Below are 12,286 nucleotides of genomic sequence, written 5' to 3'. Positions count from 1 at the left end.
TAATAATCATATTTCATGATTATTAATAATTAGCCAACGTCAATTCTACTCCTACTATTGCACAACAACCATTTAAGGGCCTCTGTAGACATGCTCCCAAAATAACTGTCAAAAGACATTAGACACTGACCACTTTGCCATGCACTGTCAGAGAAAAGAAAAGAAAAAAAAGAAAACCGAAAAGGGACAACATCACTGAAGCCTAAAAGAGAAAACCGCAAACTCTGTCCGTGAGGTGAAAACACTAAGGCCTACCTTCTCTTTGGAACAAAAAAAAGATCTCACCTAGCTCACCACAACCTCCCAAACAGAATTAGCTCGCTGCCACACATGCATCAGGAACAAATGAATCACTCAATTCATACTCAGATGCACCAAAAACCAATGTTGTTAGAAATGGCCAAAAAACTAAAGCCCATGGAATGTGTATGTCAGTGGAGACAGCAGTGTAGGAAGTGTTTGGAAGTGAACATTTTATCAATGTATCACAACAAAATACAAGGAAGTGAAAAGTGAACCCATGTAAGCAGCTGCTTGCAGGAGGGGAGAGCGAGACAACCTGTTTCAGACCTGGGAACAGAGGGCACCATCTGGTGATAACCCTCACCCTAACCCTCCTGCCCAACCCAATACATTTCTGAAAGGCAAAAAGATTAGGGGTCATAGCAAAGTTTGACATATAGATAATAACTCAATCTTAGACTGAACTACGGGTAAACAACACAATATGAGCATTGTTCCTGTCGCAAGATGGAGAAACCTTGTCTTTATATCGTGTTCTTAGATCCCTTGGTTTCATATAGAAATGGGAAAGTTATTATTGTCAAGGTAAAACATAGAACAATAGGCAGAAACGAATACAAGAACATCTGATAACCGTTCTTGCTATTCTCTGTCAGAAACTCAATTGGTAGTAGATATTATAACCCCTTTAAGTCTATATGTATTTTAAACTGCCATTTCTCTATCCAGCTTGTAAGATAAAAGGTTCTGATGAGCAGTTATTGCAGATTTGGCGTTCTAATCACTTGCCAGCCACAGATTAGTCTTCATTTGGTTGGACTGATGGGCTTCAGTTTTAGTATTTCTGGACACACGGTTTCACAAATGGTGCTAAAGTTCACCCTTTCCTACAGCAACTACCACCACAATAGCAAGACGAATAAAGAAAAGAAGTGTAATGTCAAATCAAAAATAACATTAACACACATTTAAGTCTTTAAAGCATAAGATTTGTGTGACACTGCCCCACAGGCATGATGGGAAAACGTGCCTTCACTCATACCAAGGCCTCATGTGTTCCAGCTGCGGAGTGAAACTTTTTATTATCCAAAATAATACATTTAAAGAAGTTTAGAGGAGCAGAACTGTGGGGAACCTAGGAATAAAAAACATGTAGTATGACATCATTTCCCCCTGTGTTTTGTTCTGTTAATGTTTTTGTATGAGTTGGATGTTAGTGTTGGCAAATGTAGAGAACACGTTTTTGCAGATTTTATATTATTACAATTTAATCCCATATATTATTTAGACACAAGCTTTGAAAACTTGGTAAGGAGTTCCCTAACCAGATAGTCCTGCTGAGAGAAACACAGCTGTACAATGTCTGAAACTGGGAACTGCACTCAAACTCTGTGCCCACTTTCTGAAAGATGCATGAGCTTTTAACATTCCTACCAGGATGAAGAAAAACTTTTCTGGCTGATTTCTGAGTTCACCTGTTAAAAGATGGAGCAGATCATGAAGTGATCTGGAACCATGGCTGCACATATTTTCCTGAAGCCACTACCACAGATTTCTCTCCTGACGCAACTGTTTGCAGTTGTTCATCAGATTGAAGTCCAATAGGAAAGATGAGCAGTTTGATTCTATTAGCTCAGGTCATTCCATCGTTGTTACTGTAGCTCCACTTATCCATTTGTTTCTAAATGGTTCCAACAAATCTTTGTATCATTTGTAAACAAGTGACAACTCAAAATTGATATTGTTACACAAAAGATGCTGTGAAATCTTCAAGGTTTACAAAACAGATGATTGCCTAATGTCGTGATTTTTACATTTATCATCAGCAAACAGTTAAAATAAATATGAAAACTAACTGATGACAAGGTTATCGACTTTAATTATTATTGTATTATTGTCATAATTAATATATAAATAAAACCAACTCTTCTGTTGCTGTGTTGTTGTGAACAGTAGCGCACTTATCCATTCACACTGATGTATTTAACTCCACACTGTGTAAATTGAGCACAGCCATTAATCCTCTATCTGTGTTTAGAAAGACAAACACAGGTAGATGTTACTTTACTTGTTATATTTATTTACAAGATTTACCATATGTATAATAATGACATCATTAAACGTGTTATGGTATTTACATGTGTCCAAAGGGGGAACGGGGTGAGAGGTTTGTTCTGAAGAGGAGGAAAAGGGTGGGGGAGGGTTGGGAGTGAGAGGCGTGGGCAAGGAGGAGAGGAGTGGGTGATTAGAATCGGTGAAGGGAAAAGGTTGAGAGGTTCCAGGACAAACTACTATCTTCTCACCAAGTCAAAAAGACAACAGCCAATCAGAGGTCTCCTGTCGAAGAAGTCCAATCAGATTTTTCCTGTTGTCACATACACAATAGAGTTATCGATGGAATGTCACTGTCAATCAAAATCACCCTCAAATTCAAATCTCAGCATGTGGTTGCTGTGGTGATGGAAACACCTAATGATGAAGGAAGTTTTCCCAATCATTATTTCAGTAAATACTTTTTTTCACTCTAAGTCATAAAGGTATTTGTATGACTACATTTGATTTACATTTGAAATAATAATGATGCCATGAATGATGTTCGTTTTGTGCAAAATAATCCTTTATAAGTCCTTAGTTCCACAATTTGCCAGTTAACCCTTACATAGTGTTATGGTCAAATATGAACCTTTTGACATTTGACAGCAGTAAAAATACCCTAAATGTCATTCTTCTAACCTGAACTGTGATGACGTTTCCTAAAGTGAGAAGGGGGAGAAGGGGCGTGAAAACGGAAGGGGGCAGTAATGCAACGCTTTGGATGCCAGCTGCCGTGAAGCCTCGGAGGAGGAGAAGAAGAAGAGGCGGAAGTAGCCGTTCGGAGGCGCGTGCAGCAGCATCAATACTTGTCAGTATCCAGAGCTGTGTGTGTTGTCTCTGAAGATTTGAACACTTCTGCTCCGTCAACCCTGCTGGTGTTTGGGAATCACCTTGTGTAGGTGAGTCATTGAGAGGCATGTTTACCCGAAGTTTACCTGGCGGAGGTGTAACTGAGGAAGCTAACAGTTAGCTTCAGCCGGCTCAGCGTTTTGTAACCACAGCTGGTCCCGTCATACGAGGCTGGTCGCTGCGTTATGTGACCAGAGCAGCGTCCATTCACACCACCAGCCATTGACTCCCTTGAAGCGCAAGCCAGAAGTTAAATACTCACTGTCAGACAGTTAAATAATGTAAACTAGACTGGTAGTAGAATTTATCAATATGATCGTCTCTAAATCCTCAAAACTAAGTCCATTACAAAGTGCCATTGTTGAAATGTGAAACAAAGTGCTTCTTGCTGTCACGTCAGTATGAGGTTGTGTAGTGTGCTTGGGTGGAACGTGTCTACATACCCAGAGATGTATGTTTGTGTACATGTCATCAGTCCACTTCTGGCTGCTGTGTGTCTTCCTGTGTAGAAGTATGGCCAGTGAGGAGAAAGTGGAAGCAGTGGGACAGGTTCTGGTGAACCCAAAACAGGACCTGACCCGGCGGTTCAGAGCCTTATTCACCCTGAGGAACCTGGGAGGTAAATGTCCACACATCTACAAATCCTTTAGAGCAAATTAGAGATGAAATAAAGGACCATAAGATTCCTCATCAAGCCAAATAACCAATTTACCCAGTCAGTGCTCAGTGATGGCAAAGTGATCATTAGATCTAAGATTAGCCAGTTTGCTGAGAGCTGTTATATTTACATTAATCTATTCTAAAAACCTGACATTGAATCTATCAGAGGCCTGTGGTACCTAGTGAAGGAATTTGCATGTTTTTGAGTAATACTGGAAAACACGTCATCATGATTTTAATATAAAAAATCTATCCCATGCATATACTAGTGGTACATTTTTATAAATTCCTCTATACTTTTCCAGGTTTTCAGGTTGAGACATTTCAGTTTAAGCACTGGGACCATAGACTGTATATAAAAAGGAAAGAAAAATAGTGAATACCTCAGTCATGGTGTGCATGAATGACAACAGACAACATAATAACAGATACCTTATAAGGAGGGGAGTTTCTGCTGTTCACAGCTCACGCCAGCTTTTTGTTATTGTCCATCTGCCGGGATATATTCAATCATATATTGGGCCCTTTCTAAATTTGTCTCATAGAGCATACCAAGGTGTGCCATCTTCTGTTATTAACCTCAACGAACGTAAGGAAAAACTACAAAAAAAGCAACCTATTAACAGGGAAAAAAACTTAGAAACCTCAGAGACAGCCAGTGCTCTGAAGAGGAACCCCAACTATCGCAGTTTTAGCCCTCTTTTGCGATACATATATACATTACATGTCATTTAGCTGACGCTTTTGTCCAAAGCGACTTACATTTTTAGTAGACTCAACATTTCTGAGGAGCCATTTTAGGGGTTCAGTATCTTGCCAAAGACACTTAGGCATGCAGATGGGAAAGAGTGGGATTCGAACCAGCAACCTTCTTGTTGCAGAACACCCGCTCTATCCCCTAGGCCACGCTCTCCTCTTATATACAGGCAATACTTTTTCGATATATCGTGCAGCCCTAGTCTCTATGGTTTTATTTCATTTGAATTTTGAACTGATTCTATCCATATTCTGGATTTCAGGTACTGAAGCTATAAACTGGATCAGTAAGGCCTTCTCTGATGAGTCTGCCCTGCTGAAGCATGAGTTGGCCTACTGCCTGGGACAAATGCAGGACAGACAGGCCATACCTGCTTTGACCGCTGTTCTCAAAGATACACAGCAGGAGCCGATGGTTCGACATGAAGCAGGTAACTACCACACATTCTTTATTAACCAACTAGAATGTTCATGTTCTTAAAGGTAACCACTGTCTGGCCCTCACATGTGGCTCTCTCTGAAGTTTCTATGTTTTTTCCACTGTTGATAGTTTTTTTGGGGGTGTTTTTTCTGTCTCTTGCTGATAGTTAATGACAGAGGATGTCCCACCTTGTGAGACAAACTCTGATTTGTGAATATGGGCTTTACAAATATAATTTAATTGATTGACACAATTGGTATTTGATGCGGCAAAGTTATTTTTTATATCAATAATTGATTGATTACTAAAATAATTCACACGTATGCTTTGGGAAGTCGTTTGTGTCTTAAATGTATATATGCAAATATTTATTCATGCTGCATGCACATATTGCACCAATTGCATATATATCCATTAATTTGTCTGTGTATAAGTGTACACCAATCTAATTACAAACAGTCATAACTCACTACAGGGCACTCATGTAATGAGCAGTAGTAATGATTAGTGAGTAGTGGTGTAATAATGGAAACACTACTGATTGCTCATATAATACTTTTGTAAGTCCTACTTAGTACGCCTGGTTCAGCAAATCAACATGTTCACTGGTTTTGTGTGTGTGTCTGTACTCATCACTGGTTGGTCTCTAGTTTGTCTGATTGTATGGAAATCTAATGTTTTCACTTCCTACAAAGTAAACAAAGACAGTTCAGTTTTAACATAATCATGTACAGGAGAATGGTGTGTGCTGCCAGATCTATGGATGAACTGAACTGGGACTTAATACTATTATGCAAAAAATACATGGTGTGCATCTTTAGTAGTGCGCTGACAAATAATACACACAATCTACATGGAAACTTGAAGCAGAAGTTCTGTGTCTGTCCCTCTGTCCATCTGTGTGTGTAGGAGAGGCTCTGGGAGCAATTGGTGATCCAGTGGTTCTGGACCTACTAAAAGAGTACAGTCAAGACCCTGTCATTGAGGTAAGAACATAACACTCGCCAGTAAATTCCAAGGCAGTGACATCAGTCTATTTTATAATTGAAACATTTGAGACAGATGCAGGACAGGCAATGGAAAAATGTCCCTTTGATAAACACTTGCATGGCTGAGTAGATCAAGTAACTTGATTTCACAAATTCATAGATGCAGATTATTTGCCTCAAAGGTTAATATCAAACTTAAAGCAGGGTGTTTCCCAAACATTTGTATCCTGTCACAAAACAACTCCCCAGCGTAGCTTTGTGTGTATTTCAACTTTGGTGAACTATGACCTGCGATATTCACCCGCATCCATGTATGTGTGACTATAATCTGGGTTGTTAATTTTGGTGAAGTCATTTTAAGTGTATATCACACAAAGATCAACCAATATGCACGTTACAGGCACCATTAATTCAAAATACATGTTCCCAGTTTTCATCATGTGTCCATTAGGGCTGAACGATTAATTGCATTTGCTATAAAATCGCGATATGATAAAACGCGGTTTTCTAATCGCAACGTGCGCGATTAAAACGTGCGAAAGAGAGTAGGGCTCTGGGATGTTCTCCTCACCCGCAGCAAGAATGCCGTGGGACCAGAAAACTCCTCTGATCCAGAAGATAGCGAAGCAAGCCTGCATCACCTACAGGGTCCCAAAGTCTTCGGCCGACGTGTCGGACACACAGAGCGAGCTCATCTCGCCGGTGGCCACGGTGCGGGCGGCGGACCTGAAAATCGCTCCCCGGAAAAGCAAGCCGTGCTCCGGGGCGGCGCGGCTCCAGAGCCCCCTGGTCACCTACATGTACATCTGCGAGACGGAGGTGTTCAGCATGGGGGTTTTCCTGCTGAGGCCCGGCGCCTCCATACCGCTGCACGTCCACCAGGACATGAACTGGAATCTACGGAGCTGCTGATCCGCAAGCTGCCCTTCCAGCGCATCCAGCTGGCCCGCCGCATCCGCGGACACAGAGCTTAAACTGCTGCTGATCCACTGACTATAACAACTCCGCATTCCTACACTTATAAAATGCAATTCAATGTGGAAGTAATCCAAGAATTCAGAATATGTTACTCAGATTAGTTAATGTAACGGAATACGTTACAGATTACATTTTAGGCATGTATTCTATATTCTGTAACGGAATACATTTTGAAAGTATCCTTCCCAACACTGGCAATGTTACTGACTTGGGAGCAGTAACACACCTATAATTAAAAAAAAAATTTTCTCAAGATGGTAAATTTTGCACACAGGTTTTAAAAAGTACATGGCTTGTGTTCATACTTACAATGACTTTGATTAAATTACTTAAATGCACACCGATTTGTTGTTCTTGTTTCTGTAATGAGAAGTTAAATAAAAATGTGGGAAAGAATATTGTACAGTAAATGTAACTTATATTGTGTTGGTCATATTTAAATCCTTCATTACGGTTTTTTTGGGGGGGGGGGGGAAAGAGGATAAAATAAAAAAAAAAAAATATTCAATCGCAATATTTTGGGAAAAAATCGCAATTAGATTATTTCCCCAAATCGTTCAGCCCTAGTGTCCATGTGTCAGTTGATCTTCTCATTTACCAAATATTTCTAAGAATATTTTTAGATTTAAATTTCTGTTATTTTTCTTCCTATTTCAATTACTCATCCTGCACTCAGGGAGGTCAAATCATTTGCATCAAATGGAAATGCACTGTTTGTGCTTTCCCATGTAATAACCGTTATGACTTCAATATTAAGTGCATCATACTACCATATAGCCAAAAGCATATCATCATACGTACGGCTACTCAAACAAAGTTGTTTTATTCCTTGTTTTGTGACTTTGTCATGGTCCCCTTGCCAAGGGCTGGTATCTAAGGCTCTCGTATTCAGCATGATACCTGTTCTGAATCTTTTCTTTTCCTCCCTCCCTGCAGGTTGCAGAGACGTGTCAGTTGGCTGTTCGTCGCCTGGAGTGGCTGCAGAGTAGAGGAGAGAAACAGTTGGAGGATGGAAGTACCGATGAGAACCCCTACTGCTCTGTTGACCCGGCGCCCCCATCAGTGATCAAAAGTGTGTCAGAGCTGCGCTCCGCCCTGCTGAACGAGAGTCTGCCACTCTTTGAACGCTACCGCGCTATGTTTGCCTTGCGTAACCTGGGCGATGAGGAGGCTGTCCTGGCACTTGGAGACGGTAGGATACTATACTTAAAACTGCAGTTGTATCACCGCATGGATTCAAAACAACACAACAGTAACACTAGACCTTTGTAACTTTTCATTGTTCAATTTTAAACTTCAGTCTTCAACCTGTGAAACAGATTCAATGCATAATGGGGGAAAAAGCTGGACATTACAACTTATGGTTTAAACAATATATAGAGGTTTTTGTTGTCTCACACAACTCCTGGATCATGTGTGTTGCACAATTTTTTTTTTTAAATAGTAGAACATCAAAAATGTAAAGAGTAAATGGTCATAAGAAGCAAATCACAGCATGTCCATGTAAAATAAATACATTTTGCTTCATAAACATGCATAAGTTTTACATGATTCATTTAGTTTTTAATGACGTTCACAGCTCAGTAAGAAGTAGAACACACAATTGGGTTTTGATCTAAATTGATGGACATATGATAGCAGTAGGCTAGGTTTGCATTTATTTAGAAATGGTCTCACCATCACAGTTTGTGATATCGTTTTTCCACCACTTATATGCTAATAAAAAATTCTACAAATAAAATTCTGAAGATGGCTGAAAGAGTTCTTTAAAATCCTTTTATTTCTAGATGCACTCCAAAACCACAGTATGGGTCAGTCTGTGATTAGTTTTTAGGCTCTGATGTGTTACGGAGTGACCACAGGGCCATGATGAATTCATGATTTGTGACATGACATGAGAGTGCATGACAATAATATTGCATGAAGAACTCGAGTCTGGTTCAGGCAAACAAAGAGCATATATTTACAGACTGAAGACTTCTAACTGCTTGTATGCAGTTCCCCTCCCCCCCGGAGTCTTATCATAGTTTGTATCATTAAATGAGCTGATGCTCATATTTCTTAGAAGTAACCTTGTAATTAATTTACATACAGTACAAAACTGACCTGCATGTATTCTGAAAACTTTCCAGGCAGCGGAACTTTGAGTCCACTGCAATGATGATGCATAGGGAACCCTACCTGTCATAGGTGCCCCCTCCTCTCTCAGCATCTCAGAGAAAGAGCTTTGTAATGATTAAACCTGTGTTTGACTTATATCCAATGCATAAAGGTTAACTTGTGACATCTTTGTCTTCAGGCCTGCAGTGCTCAAGTGCTCTGTTCCGTCATGAGATTGGTTACGTCCTGGGTCAGATGCAGCACCCGGCATCGGTTCCGGCGCTGAGTGCAGCCCTGGAGTCTGCCGGTGAGAACCCCATGGTCCGGCACGAGGCGGCAGAGGCCCTTGGCTCCATCGGCAAAGAGGACTGTCTGGCTGTACTGCAGCGCTATCGCAGAGACAGTGAGCGTGTTGTCAAGGAGAGTTGTGAGGTTGCGCTTGATATGCTGGAGTACGAGAACAGTGACCAGTTCCAGTATGCAGATGAACTGGTGAGGTTACAGGGATAAATGGTTAAAGGTCAGTGTCATAACTGAAGGGGCTTTCACCCTAATCCATTCTGTATATTTAACAGAGAGACCTGGATTAAGGGCTGCATCTGTAAACCTCTTGGATTCTGTGAGATGAGACTTTACAGCGTGAAATATACTCTGCACATAAAATGAAAGTTCAAGAGATTAATCAAATACGATTAGTGAGCTCTTGTATGTGGCGATGGTGTTATTCAAGACACAGACAAGTTGGAGCTGAGTCATTACAAAGATAATGGCCAACAGTAAAGCACATCATCTATGGACTGTTGGTGTGTAACAATTTCAAGTTTATTTCGCAACTCATCGAGAAGTGTTTTGTATTGTTTGCCCCCACACAATATGCTTCTTTTCGACTATCATTTACAGTTTTGTAGAAGCTACATAACCGCAGAAGTTTGAAGGCTTAAAAGACTGATGTGACAACTTCAACTGATGTGCTTTTTTATCTATTTCGGAGTTGTATGTTTGTATGGTTCTAGGTTGCACCATTGTATGGTCAGCCCTGATGTCAGTTCATTCTGCTGTAACTTATGAAGACAAGCCAAAGACTAATCTGCTTCTCTGGATGTGGGAAAGTACACAGCCACCATCGTAGGAAGAGTCCATTCTCAACTGTATTCTTCTGCAGAGGTTGTCATCTCTAATGCTCCTCTGGCTGCAATGTCACGAGACTACTGTGGAACACAGGTTGTCAAATTAATTTGTATTTCTTATAATTAACAGTCAGGTGTGAATTGTATGCAAATTCAAATTATTCTGTGACCTTTTTTTAACCTGAAGATAAACATTCATTCAGGCCACAGTTGATATTTATGTACGTATACTTTGAGAGTGACCTAAACAGGGGCATATATAATCGGGCAGAGAGAGGGTCCCGCCACCCCCCATCAGCCCATCATGGGAATAAATTAGTGTTGACAAAGATAATGTTATTTGACATAGTGTAATAATATGCCATGAAATCATTATACCCATTAAAGATGCAACATAAAGCATTTTTTATTTTTGAAAGATTGAGCCCCATCTCATTTGCCTCAGAGTGGTTTGGTCCACTGTGCCACATGCACCCGCACACCACACACTCACTGTGCTACAGAAAGGTTATATTTGCCAGTAAACTTGTAAGTGGCATCACTTATTTGTCTCAAAACCATCAGACAATGAAAACAGAGTAATTTTCACTCACATTATGCTAGACCTTTAAAACAAAAACAAATTATCACCGAGGCTGACGGAGCCCTCAAGGCAATTATCAATATGTATATATATTAATATTATAAACATTTATATACGTGCTTTTATAGGCCTGTATAATAGAATTTTACCCTTACATTTAACGGCTATCAAAATCTTTTACAGATTACATTTTCACATATGACCAACAATTCCACAAACAATTTACTGAAATATTATCTGACAGAGGTGACCCATATGTGACGCTGTAACAAAATTTTTAACTTGTAGTTATATTAGCTCTCAAATACATTTAATCAATCAATTACAGCTTTAAAACAAACAAACAATTGATAGGCTGTTTATAAACATTTTATTCAGATTAAATGTTAATTTGATTTTGACTTTGGATTCCTTCGGCCTCTGTTTTTTATGTCAGACCAAATTGCCTAATTTTGTTCTGCAACCGTTATTGGCTATGCTTTCAATTCTTCTAATTCTATTGACAGAGGTTGCCTAGCCATGCTGTGCTAAAACGCACAGACATTTTAAGAGGTTGTTGACATATTATGGTTGGGCCACAGGAAATATTAACATTAGGATTTAAAATACTCTAAAACTATGAAACTTGCATGATTTTATTATAATTATAATTTTTGATGTTTAATTAAAATCATGTTAAATTAGTGTTGACACAATTTTTGCTCTGATATGATATATTATAAGTGTTTCTTTTTATGAAACAAGCTCCTTAATCATTAAAAATATTTTTATACATTGTATTATACATAGGATGATTAAACCCTTCTCTGTGGAAATGCTGTTTTAGATGTATGGGGAAGACATTAAGTTTCATAGATTTGATACAATAATTAATAAATTGAAGGGAATGAATGTGTTGAATACATTCAATTATTAATCCCTCATTACATCTACTTTTTAAAATATTTTCATTTTTGTACCTTATAGCAGTTTCAACTGCTCGATGTGTTTTGTCCCATATCTCAAGAATCTGATATATTCATTCACCAGCTATATATATATATATAGCTTTTGTCAGTTCTACTATAATATATATATATATATATATAAATATAGTAGAACTGACAAAAGCTTCATGAAGTATCAGTGAAAGTGTTCAAGCCAATGCCAGCAGCATCTAGATGAATTGACAACTGGTTTATGAAATTTATGATGGATTGTGTGCCACACACTATATGTACAAAGGTATTGGGACACCTACACATTACACCTACACAAGCTTTTATGACATCCAATTAGAAATCCATAGGCATTAATGTGGAGTAGTTGTATCAGCTTCCACTCTTCTGGGAAGGCTTTCTACAAGATTTTGGAGTGTATCTGTCGGACGTTTTAACCATTCATTCAAAAAAAGCAATTGTGAGGTAAGACACAGATGGGATGCAGGGCCTGGCTCACAATATCTGTTATGGTTCACCCCAAAGGTGTTTGATGAGGTTGAGGTCAG

At 39.3% G+C, this 12,286-nt stretch overlaps 1 protein-coding gene across 1 annotated transcript; it reads left to right on the top strand.

The window, feature by feature from the left end:
* The first annotated feature begins 3,087 nt into the window (after nucleotides 1-3,087).
* dohh (deoxyhypusine hydroxylase/monooxygenase) lies at nucleotides 3,088-10,635 on the top strand. The gene is made up of 6 exons (XM_053429952.1): nucleotides 3,088-3,236; nucleotides 3,696-3,805; nucleotides 4,866-5,033; nucleotides 5,933-6,009; nucleotides 7,927-8,182; nucleotides 9,290-10,635. Exons 2-6 carry the CDS (start codon nucleotides 3,700-3,702, stop codon nucleotides 9,598-9,600), a joined length of 918 nt encoding a protein of 305 aa, XP_053285927.1. The 5' UTR covers nucleotides 3,088-3,236; nucleotides 3,696-3,699; the 3' UTR covers nucleotides 9,601-10,635.
* Nucleotides 10,636-12,286: the final 1,651 nt, after the last annotated feature.

This window comes from Pleuronectes platessa, chromosome 9 (assembly GCF_947347685.1).
Source record: "Pleuronectes platessa chromosome 9, fPlePla1.1, whole genome shotgun sequence".
Taxonomy (NCBI): Eukaryota; Metazoa; Chordata; class Actinopteri; order Pleuronectiformes; family Pleuronectidae; genus Pleuronectes; species Pleuronectes platessa.
This window is presented reverse-complemented; position numbering and strand designations above follow the sequence as displayed.